At 41.7% G+C, this 16,449-nt stretch overlaps 2 protein-coding genes across 2 annotated transcripts; one reads left to right on the forward strand and one right to left on the reverse strand.

The window, feature by feature from the left end:
• Positions 1-1,254: 1,254 nt before the first annotated feature.
• On the reverse strand, positions 1,255-5,867 carry ddias (DNA damage-induced apoptosis suppressor). Its single transcript, XM_080033389.1, has 5 exons — positions 5,614-5,867; positions 5,193-5,354; positions 4,629-4,737; positions 4,199-4,506; positions 1,255-3,773 (listed from the first exon to the last, which is right to left on the reverse strand). Exons 1-5 carry the CDS (start codon positions 5,733-5,735, stop codon positions 2,093-2,095), a joined length of 2,382 nt encoding a protein of 793 aa, XP_079889515.1. The 5' UTR covers positions 5,736-5,867; the 3' UTR covers positions 1,255-2,092.
• Positions 5,868-6,276: 409 nt separating this feature from the next.
• gpatch1 (G patch domain containing 1) lies at positions 6,277-16,103 on the forward strand. The gene is made up of 20 exons (XM_080053555.1): positions 6,277-6,358; positions 7,734-7,868; positions 8,081-8,166; positions 8,527-8,687; positions 9,127-9,224; positions 9,707-9,765; positions 9,930-10,178; positions 10,266-10,413; positions 10,566-10,645; positions 10,744-10,960; positions 11,165-11,461; positions 12,048-12,229; positions 12,672-12,799; positions 13,324-13,412; positions 13,762-13,958; positions 14,073-14,361; positions 14,776-14,853; positions 15,511-15,626; positions 15,714-15,844; positions 15,968-16,103. Exons 1-20 carry the CDS (start codon positions 6,289-6,291, stop codon positions 15,999-16,001), a joined length of 2,844 nt encoding a protein of 947 aa, XP_079909681.1. The 5' UTR covers positions 6,277-6,288; the 3' UTR covers positions 16,002-16,103.
• Positions 16,104-16,449: the final 346 nt, after the last annotated feature.

A 16,449-nucleotide genomic window follows, 5' to 3' on the forward strand; every position in this document is an offset into this window, starting at 1 on the left:
CTGTCCGACCACTATAACTAAACTGCACACATTCATCTCTTAGTTGTAATGTGTTTGATGTGACATAAGCATTATTGCTGGAGCTGCTCTCTGCTGCCTGCTTCCATGTTATATCATGTGCTTTCAATGTGACCTCTTGGACAATTCTTTTCACTTGTCTCCTCTGTATTGTGTGTTTTGCATCAACTGCTTTGGTGTCTTTGCTGATCTGGGCTTGCTCAAAATGTAGTATGTCTATCTACCTTTTGAATTGGCCTTCTGTCATTATAAATGTATTGTCGATGCTTTTAAGTTGCCTATCGACAACAGCCCGGGGACTACAGCTGGAAATTAGCCGTAAAGGCTAAAGCTGCTCCCTTTACTGTACAGTAACAGTTATTGTCCACAAAACTATAACAAAATAAACCAAACTAAAACTAAGAAGTAAGCCTTAACGTGAAATTATTCAACTGCCTTACTGGCACCAAACCATCAATAACTAGCACATCTCATGGCAAAAAATTATTTATGTGTACTTCAGGAGTACTAAAAGATCAAGGGCCGGTTTCACAGACATGGATTAAGCCTAGTCTTGGACTAAATGGAATTTTGAATGGAGATTGTCCATTGAAAGTACAATTTAGTCCAGAACTAGGCTTAATCCATGTCTGTGAAACCGACCCCAAGAGTTCCAATGGTAAAAATGTGCACATGGCACTCCGAATAAAAAAGGATCAACCAAATAGGATGCTGTTACACCCACACACACACACACACATCACACCATACCAAGATGACAATAAATCACGAGCCTCTTGCTCTCTCTCTCTCTTACTCACACATCCAGAACATTGTAATCAAGATATTTGGTGGCTGCTATTCCTAGCTCTTTGGCAAGGCTCTGTACAAACTCATCCCTATATTAACACCCCTGTAGAACACACACATAGTAGCAGCGGGACACTGCTGCCAACACAAATACCAAGGAGCAGAGTGATTCAAATTAGACTTGAGAGTATTTAAGAGTGACAGCACGTCTTGATGCATACAATGAAGCTACAATGTCCTTAGTTCAATACCAGAAGGTGGGATTTGTTCCATATCACACTCCTTTTTCCCCACCAGTAATTTTTGACTTTATTATCTCTGCTTAAAGGCTAAAATGCAGGAGAAATACAAAAAGGAATTGATAAGAATTGTAATATTTTAATTCAAATATTCTTTTATACAGAGATATTATCTTTTTCTTCACTTCACTTTAATAGTATTCAGGAAGTTGTACAGACACAACAGAAAGTCTTTCGAAACACAGTTGCAAATATGTAATGGGCGGGCACATCCAAATATCTCAGACACGGTAAAACTGACACACCTGCATTTTCAAAAGTTCATGTGATCAGAAGGTTGTAGTTAGTGGGATGTTTCTATGTAAAACAGCTGGACAGCTCAGTTGGTAATACGACTGATTTTGGTACAGAAGGCTGGGGTTTGATTCCCTGTCAAGGTGTGGCAAGACCAGTGTGGGTCCTTAGGCAAGACCCTTGATACCATCTGCCCAAGTCATGTTGGAAATCACTTTGGATTAAAAGTGTCAGCTTAATATAAAAAGCCAAAAGATATTTGAAGGTGAATCATGTGCAGGAGTTTTTTCTTAAAAATCTCTTAAAGTAAGGGGCCATTTAAATATAAAAACCTAAATGTTCTGTTTGAATATCTCAGTCCAACCACATAGACATATATAAGGCATAAGAGCATTTACTCTTATGGGAAGGCTTTCCCCAAGAGGTAGAAAGCCGGCTGCAGGGATTTGTTCCAATTTAGCAGATGCTAAATTGGAACAAATCATGCTGGATTTTACACATTTCTTTTTTTTTAGCACTGGATGTACCTGAGGCAGCTCAAACGACTAATTCTATATTCGATTATTGTGCAAATAGCAGAGGAGAGGGAAAGTAAGGCCTTTCTTATATTGCCTTTCAACAGACTTTGACCTATCTTTCGTGTTTAATATATGTGCTCTTTTCTATTCTTAGATTCTTGACATTCAGTGGTATTCCCTCCTTAAAAAAAAGAAAAGTAGGTGTATAATTATAACCAAACAAAAGCATTTCATTCAGACCGAGTCAGAGAACAGATCTCTGGACCAATCCTCGTTCTCATCCTCGAGGCAGTTACAATGAGATCCATCCAGAGGCCCTTCATCTACAGCATCACTGTCACACTTTCCTGTTTGTGTCAGACGTCTCTGTGGCGTGGTGGCACTTTGATCCAACAGACTTCTTTTACATTGAACTCCATCTCCCTGCAGCCCTTCCCTGCTGTTATCAGGCTGCCACCTTCTCCTGAGCTTCACACTCTGCCATGTTTTAGCAGCAGGAGTAGGAGGAACCAAAATGACTTCCCTGTCCTCGCAATCACAGTCACTTGAGTCACATTTGTGAAAGAATGTTCCATTTTTGTTAAGAGCCCCTCTCGGGTAGTGCTGACCCAGCAGCTGGTTTTCACTCTTGTCTGATGAGTTCCAGAACCTCTTTTTTGGGGTAAATCTGTGGCTGTGTTTGCTGGATGGTGTACCCCACGTCAAGTTTTCTTTTGTAGACTCTTTGCCACAACGAGTCAGCCGGTTAGAACTGACATAGTTTAATTTACAAAGAGAAGAAGTACTTTTGGTAGGAGTTCTGTATGAGGAGGCAGCTGATCGTGTTACAATGGGGGTGGACTGAGAGGGAGGGATGAAGTCAAGAAGATCTTGTGTGCCCGGTGGGATTAAGCTGTCTCTATTGATGCATGTATTACTCTCCAGTGTCTGTTTGACTGGTGTTGAATGTGGGACACTAGCCTTTTCTCTCCTTAGGTAATGTTTGTCTGGCTTGAAAAAAAGTGGGCAACCTTCTGTGGTCGTCGACGCAGATTCTGCATGCACGTTGAGTGTGTTTGTGCTTTTATCGATCACAAGTGAGCTGCTGAATAGGTCTGCGGAACAGTTGTAGGTATCCCCTTCAAGCTGCTCTTCTTCTACCTTTTCAAAGCACAGAGAAGTAGCTTCCTTGTCCTCCTGATGACACTCATGGGAACACATCTTTTTGGCTTGACTGTTGTTTACACAGCTGACAGGGTTCTTACGTACCAGGTCAGAAATATCATGTCTGTCACCTACATGCGGTGCAGGTGTATTAGTGATAGCCACTGATATCCAAGAGTGGCTGTCTGCTGTCTCTGTGTTACTTTGACAAACTGAAGGTGATTTAGTTGACGATTTCACTTCCATGTTGTTTATTGCCATCTCTTTATGATTTTGCACATTTAGACGATGCTCTGACCCACTAACAATGTCAGAGTCTTTGTTTTCCACACATACAAACTCAGTAAGACTTTCAGAGAAAGGCAAATCCTCCCACACCAAAGAGCTTGACGAAAATGTTTCGGTGAGTTGTCTGGGAGAAAGCCTTCTAGACGTGGTGCTGTTGTGGCCAGGTGAGGGTGAGGTGAACAAAGTGTTTCCAACAGCTTTCTCAACAGATGAGTGTGGGTATTTGGCAAAAGAGAGACAACTGTAAGTGCTAAAGTCTAAAGAGGGAAGAGGTGACAGTGCCCTCCCCTCTGTTGCTTTTAGGTTCTGCAGGCAGCCTCTCAGTGCATGATGTGATGTATCTTTGTTGGCCGTCTGTCTGCTGTTCTCATCTCCACTGCCCTGGGTACTGCAGCCTTCCTCCTGCTCTGCCGAGGAAGTAACCAGTCCTAGTGATTGTTGCCATGGAGGGGTGGGATTAAGAGTGCAATCTTGAAACTGTGATCTAAAATAAAAAGATAAACAACTGTGAGGAATTGTCACAAACACTGACCACACTGGATATTTAAAATAAAATAAAATGTCACCTTTCCAAGTCAATGGTTAAATGAAACAGCTAAAAATGTATTAAATGTTGGTCCTTGTTGCCAGAAATGCAAGAAAATAAAGACATTAATTCAAGTTTATTCTTTGCAATTTTAGTTTTTATTACTTTTGATTGCGGTTTTCTTCTTCTCCAAAAACCAACTTGAGGGCACATTAATACGTTACAAAATGTACAGATATTGCAGACTTTGCGTTGTCTTTACTTTCTCTCTCAACTACTATTCAGGTGTAATTTGTTTCTGGGCCCTAAAGAGTCTGCCCTCTATCTAAAGCACTGATAATGATCTAATAGAAAGCGCAACAGAAGCTTCTTAATGTCATTACCTTTGCAGTGACTGGGAAAGACCTGGCTGTGTGGCACTACTCCAGCTGCTGGCTGGAGAAGGAAGGGGAATCAGCAACAGGGATGATGCTGCTGGGTGTCTGGCAGTGTTGCTGGGATCAGTGGATTCCAGCTCATATTCTGCAGCTTTCTGAAGAAGAATCCTATAATAACTGACCACTGTACAGCCTCTCAGGCCCGAAGCGTTGGGGAGAAACATCTGGCTGGCGATTAACTGGACTGTGTCTTTGCAGCTGGAGCCATTCACAAGAGGCCCTCTTAACCAAGGTGTACTTTCTGTTTCAGTTATCTGAAGGACACAGACAAGACAAGCGATGGTTGAGCAAGATATACAAATCAGTGTATTATTATGTATTTTTACACGCCTCGCACAACCAATTAAGAGATCTGGTAAGCCAATCGCAATTGTACCTTGAAACCAAAGATGAAATGTCTGCCAATGAAGCAGTCAGTGACAGCCTTCGCTAACAATGTGGATCTGGTTGCTGCGACAACTGGTCCATCATAGTTCTCCACCAGCCTACAGGGTAGCAGACACAACAGAGATTCACACAGCTTTTCAATTAACTGTCAAAAAGAGAGGACCTCTGAACACACCACTGTTCACTACAAGGGTTTTAAAGCAGAGTGTGACCTCTTTGCCGGAAACAAAAAAAAATCATCATAACTTAAAATACACTTTTCGGAAATAAAACAAAGAGCTGAGATGCTGTTTCAAACAGCAGATTGTAGTTATTCAAATATAATATGTGTAGCTGTTCTTCAGGCCATCGCCTACTTACTAAACTGATAATATCATGACACAAGAATTCAAATGTGTCAAGATCTAGGTGGCTTGTTCTGCTTTTCATTCCCTGTAGGGTTGATTACACTACAGTGTCGAATTCAAGGAAAAAAGGATGTAAGACTGATGGGATTTGACATAGTAAAACTTTGGAATTGCATGAAAGATAACCTTCAATATTAAAACCTTACCTCTGTAAACCACATGCAGCAATGCCAAAGAACTGGTTCAAGCAGGCTCCAAATACTGTAACTCCAAATATACATCCGTCCCGGGCCACCCTCAGTGAAAGACGATATCTGTGATCAACCTGTTCCCTCGGACAGATGTAACCACATTTGGAGCATCTGCATCTGTGGTGAGTAAACGGAGAAGAAAGATGAAGGTGTGTTCAATTGAGTTAGTTTACACTGTATGTAACGCTTATGCCTTTTCTTCAGGCAACGTACATAAAATGAGGAATACATTACATTTCGGTTTAAAGCCAATTCAGACACAGTCAGACTTTATATAGCTTAGGTATATGAAGTTGTCAGTGAGACACAATAAAGACTGTGTTTGTTTCCACTGTTTGACCCCCCAGAACATACATTTGAACAAGTCTTTCCTTACCTCGTCGTGTCCTGCTGTTCAACATCAATCCTCGAGAAGCAGCGTTTACAGCACGGATAAAACAAACAGGCATCTTGCAGCGACAACACAACACAATCCACCAGAGCCCGTTTCACAGACATTAAATCTGATCACTCTGAGGCACCCGAAACTTTAGTGCAGCTAGCAGGCTGACCTTAGGCTAACCAAAACAGTTCGCAAAACGTGCCATATTGACTCAAATCTAAAGGCAGCCACTTCAGTATCAATAAGTAATAAAGATGTACCCAAATGTGGTGGAAAGCGGTAGAAATGGACAACACATGTCAATTTTAACGTCTAAATTCCTCTTAAATTTTCTGAAATCACCCATTTGAGACGTTGTAAACCAAATACTGAATTCTTCTTCTTCTTCTTGTTTTGATTTACTGGCGGTTAACATGGAAAGCTTATAGCTGCATTACCGCCACCCAGTGGACAGATGTGGAACAGTAGATTGGAAGTAAACAATAAAACTATATTCTCAGCTAAATGGGAGGATTTGAATAGGCTATAACAGCTTTTATTTATATGCATTTAACTTAGGTTTTTATAAAGATGTACCAACAATGACTCAACACATTTATGTCATATGTAAATTAAGTAATATGTCACTATGTTTAGTTCCAATGCGGCTACCGTAGTTATAGTACAAACATGGCGTCGGACAGTGACGGCGAGGAGGATTTTGTGACTTACGGGACCCCTTTGGAGCCTCTGGAAGATGGTAAAGTTATTTACCTTATTTTCTTAATCGTATCTAATCCGTCCGGTTGCACCTACACACTATCCGGCTGTTTCATATGGCAAGAGTGTGAGTTGCGACGTTTCAAGCTGGCGATCTAGGATGCTAAGCTAATCAGCAGCTAGCTAACAAGCTTTCAGCTATCTCTTTTGGTTTAATAAGCCAGACTTCAGTCAAATATCTGTCTGTTCTGTATCGATGAGCATACCGGCTAAACGTACCTACTCAATGGATTGTCGTTTGTGGTATTATTCTAATCGCCAATTTCCACTTTTGAATTGGGTTTACAAGTTATCCTGTAACAAAAAATAAAGTAGGCAACCATAATTCAAAGATTGATATGTTGTCTTAACTTTTTTTTTTATATTTTATCTTAACTATCTTGTTTCTATATCATAGGGAGGGTGTGGGTGAAGACAGAGCCAGACAAATACATTATACATGATATAGCTACAATACTCTAGTCGATGCAGTTTGGTTTCTGATGTGTCTCGAGAGTGGTTTTCAGCTATTCGTAAAAAGTGAGATACATTTTGTACCGTCACTTTTGCCTGTCAGCAAAGGAATGACAATTGCAATAATGTTGCGTTGCGTTCCGCCTCTGCTACATGTTACAGCTGTAGGTTAGAGTGCATCCTCTAGTTGTACTGTTCATCATGGGTTCCATCACTGTGAAAGGGGAATTTTCATCCTAAAATACTGTCAGTGTTTATACTAAAATTTATACTAATTCAATTATCCAATGCAGGACATTTACTGCAGTATTTTAAAGGTCACATATTATGCTAAATGCACTTTTTAAATGTGTTCTAACATATCCATGGGTCCACGGTGTGCCTAGAGACTGCCAAAATATTTAAAAAAATAACAATCTCTCCTGTTCTCACTCTCCCCCTTTCTGAACCCCTCCTCCCTCCCCCCCAATATACTCTAGTTAGAATTTTCCCCTTTTCTGACCTCCCAAACTGGAAAGCCAGAAGCTTCCACTGTGCAGCCCACACCCCTATTTCTTATTGGTCCACGGCCCTGACAGACAGAGGGCGAGGCGTACCTGGCTTCGCTTCTGGACAGGGGGTGGGGGCAGCTCAAAGATTGTATATTTACGAGGGGAGCTGCAGCTCTTTTTAAAAAATAGGCCATTGTGAGATTAGCTGAACATCAGCATAGTACAATAAATTATCTGAAAGTTTTTTTCAGCAACCAATTAAAGAAAAACGTACTAGGGACCACTAAGACCATATAATATGGTGTATAATAGTACCGAAAAGTGTATAATATGGGAGCTTTAATGTGGACCTATATACTCTACTACATGATGTACTGTGTGTACAAAACCTGCTCTTTGTGTTTGTTGTAGACGAGCCACTGAAGAAGCCCGTCCCGCTCCACGAGCAAACAGTCAAGGATGAGAAGGGACGATATCAGAGGTTCCACGGAGCGTTCACTGGAGGCTTTTCAGCTGGGTATTTCAACACAGTCGGCACTAAAGAAGGTCAGTGCTGCTGCATCACCATCACACCTGTGTGTCAGTTCAGTTTGTGAGAAAAAGGGTTGTTGTATTTTGTTCAGGGTCTGAGGGAGGGAGAATAACATGGTCTTGCAACCATGATGCATTGTTTATTCCAAAGAGTTCAGCTTCTTCAGGCTTATATTGTCTGTTTTATCGACTTTTTATCTTGTTATGTCATTTTGTTGTGTCTTTAGGCTGGGCCCCGTCAACCTTTGTGTCCTCAAGGCAACAGAAGGCAGACAAACAACATGTCCGACCAGAGGATTTCATGGACGAGGAGGTACTGTTGTCCTGAGAAAAGAGACCCTTTGATTAAGCACCTTCAACTTATTTATTTATTCATTCATTTATTTATTTATTTAAATCTACATTTGAGACTCCAGCACTGAGTTTTGCATTCACATTACATAAGAGGAGGGAAACAACCCTAGATAGTAAAACATAAAATGCCGTTCTTCGGTTTGTGTCTCTATCCAGCTGCCATGCTTGTTTGTTTAGTTCCAGTAATGGGAAACAATTTGTAAAACATTCATATTCACACCATATGTGTGCTAACGGTTATTCATAAGATATTTTATTTTGAGTATTGATTCTGATGCTGGTAAAACTGAGTGTCGTTATCGTTGTTGTTGTGTGTCAGGACTTGGGTGAGCACGGCATCGCTCCCAGACAGATTACCACCAGTCAGGAGTTCTCGTCCAGTCACAGAGACCGGATCACAGAGAAGGCCAGAGCCGTCAATGCCCAGGCGTCTCTCATCGCTGGAGACACTCTGCTCGAGGAGCTAATTAAACCTGCCAGGTAACTGATCACCGTCAACCAGCTTTCCCTGGGCCTAAAGGGATCTGTGAATGCTGCATACAACAGGACTTTATTATTGTTGTTTATGATGCAGGGCCCATGTATTCATGGTCTGCCCCCCTGAACACATGAGCTCCATTCAGAGAGATGATGTCACCAGACCTGCTGCAGTTTAATTTTCTAACACAAAAGACAGGACATCTAGAGAAGAGAAGCATTTTGGATTTTTTTTTTATTTCCAGGATTCAAACACAGATTGCTTTTTTCAGCCCACATCAGTCATGTGCTTGTAGAAATGCGTGCTGGGCAATACATCCAGGAATTGCAGAAAAATATGTTCTGTTTTTTAAAGTTTGTGATGATCAGACCAACACAGTGAAGGAATATCTGATTGTGCAGAATGAGTCTCCTCTGAGGTGCGTTGGTTTTGGTCTCTCAGGTCGTCCATCGGGGTGGAGCTGCTGAGGAAGATGGGCTGGAGGGAGGGTCAGGGTGTCGGGCCTCGTGTGAAGAGGAAAGCTCGCCGACAGCAGGCGGGTACGTACCAGACACATCACCTCCACTTCACAGCTGCTCTTACATTTCTCTCTTCCTGTAGACTGAGGGAAGTTGGCTGTAAAATGTAGTGTGCTCTTTTGAGTTTTCATGGTGGAATAAAATATCAAAATGTCAATAGAAAGCCTGAAGTGTATGTCCTACTCATTTTATCACCAAAATACGAACAATAACACAGAGTCTGTCTCAGTCGCTGTGAATAAATCGGAGGGATTATTTGATCCTAAATTGCAGCTTTAATTATTAACTCATTAGTGTTTGTTGGTGTTATCTAGTTATGGCCAAGGCCATAACTAGAGTCTGTATTTTGGTGTTCCTGCTTCATTCCCCCTCTATGAACATTAAGATTTTAGATATATCTTAATATATTCCTGTGTTTCACTTGTACTGTGAGTCCTGTGATTTTGTCATATCGGTTGATCATTCAAATATTCACAATTCTCTTCTTTCTCTCCTCCTGACAGATGGAGGGACTAGAGGTTTCGGCTGTGTGCTGCCCCCTGCAGGATCAGAGGACTCAGAGGTGGGTGAGGCAGCTGCTCCCATTCTGGTGGTCTGCCAGGACAGTTTTCAGGAATAAAACCAGATGCAGACTGTTTAAATTTGCTTGTAATGTCCGACTCAACAGCCCAAAAATCAAACTTTCTGTATGTGTTTTTGTAAAAGTCCTGTTATTTTCTCTCTCAGGACGAAGATGACGCTGATGAGTTTGCTCCAGAGAACGTGACGTTTGCCCCCAAGGACGTAACCCCGGTTGACTTCAACCCCAAGATCGGGGTTCAGGGTCTGGGCTATCGCGGTCTGGACCCGGGTCGGGCCCTGTTCGGCCGCGGAGCAACTGAACACATCGACCTGTTCAACCCTCATTCTGAGAGCAGGAGTCGGCTGTTTGGAGGCCCCCAGAGAGGCTCGCGGAGAGGAGGTGTGGCTGGACAGGTGGGATCACTAGTGTCTAAGATCCTGTTTTTAATTGAAGAAAACCATAATGGTGGAACTCTAAATTGGTGACCTTTTTACCTGTAGGCGTTCGGAGTGGGGGCCATGGAGGATGACGATGAAGACATTTACCACAGAGACTCCATGTCCAAATACGACAAGGTGCTGGGAGGAGAGGAGCCTGGAGACGGCCTGTACGGCTGGACGGCTCCACAGCAGTACACTAAGAAAAAAGGTAACGCTACTCAGGAGAGACCTGATTAATTCATTATATTTTTTCAGATTCTGAATTGTCACATTTTGGAGCTGTTCGCTGACAGTTAACGATGTCTCATCCTAAAAAAATAAATCTTATTTTTATTTACCAATTTTTCTTCTTCCTATCAGATAAGAGCAAAGATGCGTCTTATCTTGGCAAAATCCTGGAGGGATTCACTCTGGCCCAAAAAACATTCAAGGAAAAAACTGTGAGCAGCTTTATATTGTCTGCTGATCCATCAATCATTGTATCTGTGTTGTAAATAATAACCTTAACTAATCAGATTTTGTCTGTGCCTGTCTGTAGATCTTCCCTCCCCCTGATCTTCCCCGTGACTTTCGTCCCATCCATCGTTTCCACCCATCGGTTGATCTCTCAGGCCTGTCTGGGATCAGTCCTGCTCTGGCTGAGGCACTGAGGGTTTCCAAGGGCCAAATGGTCAAAGAGGAGCCACAACAAGATGGACGGCACAAGCTGGACTCCGGCCAGAGGAGGGCACTGCTGGGAGAAGATGCCCTGCAAGGTAGGAAAATAATGTTAGTTTATTCTATGTCAGATGAATGGATAATGAATATTGTTGTTAGTTACAACCATTCATTCAATAGTTTATTTTAGTAAAAACATCGTAACAAGTACTATGAAGAGTAATGGGTGATATCTATATATGTCACATGATAGCTTTCTTTGATTAAAGGGATCCACAGAAAACATTTTTTTTCTCCCTAAGGTCCCAGTTCAGTCATGGAGCTGTTGAGGCCTGAAGACAGAGAGCGACTGTTTAACCGACGCAACTCCTCCAATGTGCCCTCCAGCAAAACCACCACCCCAGACTCCCATGATGCCTTGCGTTCGGCGGGGCCGGTGGCTGCGGGCGGTGCGGCCTCCTCAGGCCTCCAGCAGGAGGCTATGGCAGCGTGGAAAGGCGTCCAGACCTCCTCACAGACCTTCAGACCGTTTGAGAAGAACCCCAGCAAACAGGCGCGCTACGATCAGTACCTGAACGGCATGAAACAGGGAGACAAAGGTAGGAGCCCCATCATGTACGACAGGGGCATTCTATTTATCAGCACACATTTCCAATAAACATGTTTTACACAAGTACTGCAGGTTAGCAGCTATGTTTTTCATTTGTTGTTCACTCATCTTACAACAGAAACTGAAAAAAATTATTAAAACTATATATTGAATTGAGCTGCATTGAAACACAGTGATGGAGACCAAGGAGAGTCTGAACGCAGGTTGACTGACTGACATTGTTGACTGAATGTTGGCTGAGAGGAAGTTCTATTATATTCTAACTTATAATAGGAAAACGAAGACATTTGGAAGCATGAAAACTGGCCTATCACTGGTTTCCTTCTATTTCTCATTTTTCTCTTTCTCTACTTGCCAACATAAACAAATAGTTTTGATATGAAGCTGTTGGGGCAGCATTGGTAACATGATAAATATGTTAGTACAGTAAAAAAAAAAGACATTCCTATTATTGTCACACATGGATTTCTGCCTTCAACGTTGCATGTTTGGCATCCGTATCAGACCTTGATCCAGTGGATGTTTGCGCTGAAGTGCAGTGTGATTTAAACCTCTCTCCTGTGTGTGTGTCTCAGACGCCCTGGAGCAGAGTCTAGACCATGGGACAACAGAGTGGGAGCGCAGCAGGGAGAGGGATGAGTTTGTGCGAGCCTCCATCCTGTACAGACCCAGCTCCTCGTCACTCTCCTCCCGCTTCACCAGCGCCAAAACCCAGGAGGACGACAGCAGTGTGGTGGAGGTCACCAGGGACCAGGAGGTAGGAAATCACTCTGGGCTTCATCCACCTATTAAAAAAACTATCTTCTCCATTCTGTACATGAAACATTTAAAGGGATAGTCCTGCATTTTACTGTTTCTCTTCTAACAGTTGTGTTTGTGAGAGATTAAAAGCAGCCAATGTGGGTCACATTCCAGACTCTTTTTTTTTTATTATAATTTTTTTTAACGTTTGTCCAAAACACCAGATCCTACATTTCCCAAAATGCATCTAGAGAGTGTCATTGATCAGGGCCGTCTTTCAAATTCCACACCTCCAGTTTGTGACAAAGTCTAATTGTAACTCTGCTGTAACAGCATCATGGTCATATTGATGACAACAGACACAAGCAGAAACAGCAGACTAGTAAACTGATCTTTATTGAGTACATTTTGAGTCAAGTTGTCAAACTTTGCTTCTCTCTGTTTTTTTGGGTTGTCAGGGCGATGTGGATGACAAACAGGCTGCCGTAGAAATGAAGATGTTTGGAAAACTGACCAGAGAAACGTTTGAGTGGCATCCTGACAAACTGCTCTGCAAGAGGTTCAACGTTCCCCACCCCTACCCAGGGTACAAAGACGCACACACAATGGTTTATTGTCATAAACCAAAAACAATGTTGACTAACTACCTGTTTAATCAGTGTGTGGTATTTTTTCAACTTTTCATGTTTTTGTATTTGTATACAGAAAGAATATAAAAAAAAACTTACTTTGTAAATATCACTGTGATGTCACAGTAAAAGACATCACAGTAATATTTACAAAGTAAGTTTTTTTTTAACCCTATATTTCCCTTTCTGTGATGTCACGAGAAAGAGAAATATAGGGTTAAAAAACACTCTTTCTGCCTTTTCTCAGGCTAGGATGAACAGATTTCAATTTTTTTCGCACATTTATACTACATAGGATCTCAGAATTCAATACACCTTCATATTCAAACCGGTGAAGTAGGCCTTTAAGTAAACTACAAGGAGATTTAAAACTGTACTTAATCATAAATCTGACAGGAAGTCCTGTTTAAAATCTGAATGTCTGAGCCGGCTCAGAATTTGTCTGCCGAGATTTTTAAGACGTCTGTTGTGGGTCCTACAGGTCCAGTACAATCGGCCTGCCGAAGGTGAAGAGGGATACGTTTTCAGTGTTCAACTTCCTGACTGTGACGGAAAGCAGAGCGACGCCAGGTAACTGACTTGTTAACTAAAGGTTGATGTTTAATAAATTTTAAGTTAAAATCCTTCACATTTCCATTGGTATGTCCGACCAATAATTATTCTATTTGATTGCTTTTTACACAACCAAAAATACATTAATAAGGAATGAGATTTCGGTTCAGATAAAAAAAGCGAATAGAGCTCTAAACTCGGAGGAAAATTAACATGTTTGAGGACTATGTTTTCCCTTTTAGCTTCTATATCACATTATCTTAGTTTTATTTACATTTTAAATATTAATTTATTATCCGTCACATATTCCTGTGTACTCAGTCACTGCCCACTTTTCCCTCTTATTCCTCTAATATCACCTCTTCAGATCTTCCAAAGCCTCCAGAGGCTGGAAAGAGGTCTCGGTGGGACATGTCGGAGCACAAGGAACATAAGAAGCAGAGTGACCCGCTGAGTGAGCTGCTCAGCGCCGCACGAAACCAAACGGAGACACAACAAACCTCAGTCTGTGCTTTACCTGCCCCCACCAGCACCATACATCAAACTCCAGACATCAAAACAGAGGTGGAGTGTTCAGAACATATGACCAATACTTAATGTGAATTTAAATAGGGGTTTCTTCTCTGGATACCAGGTACGTGATAATGGAACTATGAACTAGTGTTTTTCTTCATACAGACAGTGGATCAGCAGATCAGCTCAGACAAGAAGAAGGAAGGTGGTGAAGAAGACGCAGAAGAGGAGGAGGAGGAGAGCCGACCTCCCATGGATCTGTTCAAGGCCATATTCGCCGGCTCCTCTGATGAGAAATCCTCCTCTTCGTCAGAGGGAGAGAGCAATGATGAAGAGGAGGCAACGGTCTCCAAGGAGGACCAGGTCCGAGTCAACCCACAGCCACTGAACCTCTTCAACATCGGCCCCTCCCTCACCTCTTCCTCCACCACCACCACATCCAGCCAGCCGACAGGTAACAGCAGTTCAAACCACCGTTCAAACTGACAAACACATATTGTATTTTGGCCCTTAAGTTTAAAACAAATGAGAAATCAGCAGCCTGAAGCAGAGGAAAATGTAAGCAACTTCATGGACCCTGTAAAAAAAAATTGGCCAGTGGTTTAAGATTAACCTTGGGTTGAGACAATATTCCGTACTGTAAGCTGTAAAGATAAAATCAACGGAAGTCTGTTTTTAAAATTTAAATTTTTTATAGTTTCCATTATGTTTAAAAAAAACTAGCCCAACTGAATTACAAAAAATGTCCTTAAAATTAAAGGTGACCAGTAACTAATATGCCAATTAGCCGTTGAAGCAGAGACGTGTTGCTTCCTTAAACGTCTGCATTTCAGACTTTTCATGCGGTTTGTTTCTATGTTTCTTTAAGTGGTGGTTCCATCTCAGACCTCGACCCGAGAAGAGGAAGCGTTTGGTCCAAAGCTGCCGCCTCCTTCAGCTGCTCTAAGTGAGTCCACAAACATCTGTGTACAGTGCAGTTGTTTTGTCTCATCCAGTTCATAAGTTTTCAAGTTTTACCTTGTCATTACAACCTTTTTCTAGAGAAAAGTAACTTGGCAAGACATTAATACGATTATGTTAAGTAGAATTAACAAGACTTAAATCTATAAACGGACATCACACATGTATGTATGTTGGATTCAGTCAAAACGAACAACAGTGTGTTTGGACATGTTGATAAAATGAATAAAGTTATTTTTTTAAAAAGGTGCTCCGAGGAACTTTCAGTTTGTGTTCATTCTAGCGCCCCCTTTGGACAAAAGTGGTAGTGTTTTTACTAGGCCAGCTGTAGTTCCTGGGTGAGCGTACCCATGACAAAGGCATTAAGAACAACTATATGAAAATAGCATTCTTTGCACAGATGGTCTTGTTTGCTGTAACATGTACTTTATGATCTTCAGAGGAAAACTGAGACTTTAAGAAATAGGCTATTTAAAAGTTCCTCGTAGCTACTTTAAGTTTTTTTTTAACTAATACTTTAAACATGTAAGAACATGACTTGTGAATTTGGTGTTAACAGATGTTGGTAAAGCCAGGATTTTAAAAGCATAGCTTATATAGAGGCCTTAAGTTGACTAAGCTCTGCCTTTTTTTCCCTTTTCAGTCACAGGAGGCGCCACCTCCATCTGCTCGCCCACTGAGGAGGAGAAACACACCAGGAAGAGCAAAGACAAGAAACACAAGAGCAAGAAGCAGCACAAACACAAGAAGGAGAAGAAGGTAGGAACATAAAAGGACAGAATAAATCCTTCCTCCTGACTTTTCATTCTTCTCCTCTGACTCCAGGATCATTTATTTTTCCCACAGAAGAAGAAACACAAGAAGCACAAACACAAAGGGAAGCAGCAGAAGAAGAGCAAGAAGGAGGAATCAGACAGCAGCTCTGAGGACAGCGATGAGGAAGCTGCCGAGGTGTCCACAGAACAGCTGCTCAATAGGTCAGTGTTTAGAGACTTTACAAACATTAGAGTAAAATTAACTTGTCATAGTGATGCAAAGTAATGAAGAAGGTATGTTTAATGGTGATAATGTCTTCATGTCCCTCTATCATCTCCTTCCAGATTGAAAAGTGTCCAGCCATATCACACCTGGTGAAACAGCTGGAAGTGTGTCCTCTGTGAGGACAAATGGATATCAGTCTTCTTTACACATCACAAATCACCTGATGTTTTAAATAATAAAATGTTTGCCATTAAACATTAATGTCTTGGGTTGTTTTTGATGCTTTGTACTGGTTTGCTGCTGTGTAGTTTTGACTGTTTTCATTGGGAAAGACTAGGGAAGAATAATAGCAGGAGAGGTGGAAGAAGACATAGCAAGGAAAGGAAGATGTGGGTTTGGAAAAACTAAGCAGTGTAGTAATGGTAAGTGTGCAGGATTTACAATAAGGACTAAAACGGTATTTATCGGAACATATCCCGTTCCCTCATTGGAGTAGTTTATTGCTCGTCAAATTGTCTGACCTCCCACAGCTCCTGAAGGCACCAAGTCGCAGTCGTCAGAGATACTGTTGCTATGGTAACTGCCGTGGCAGAGAGCTAAA

The sequence above is a fragment of the Ammodytes marinus genome, assembly GCF_949987685.1.
Source record: "Ammodytes marinus genome assembly, chromosome: 1".
In the NCBI taxonomy this organism is placed as follows: domain Eukaryota; kingdom Metazoa; phylum Chordata; class Actinopteri; order Uranoscopiformes; family Ammodytidae; genus Ammodytes; species Ammodytes marinus.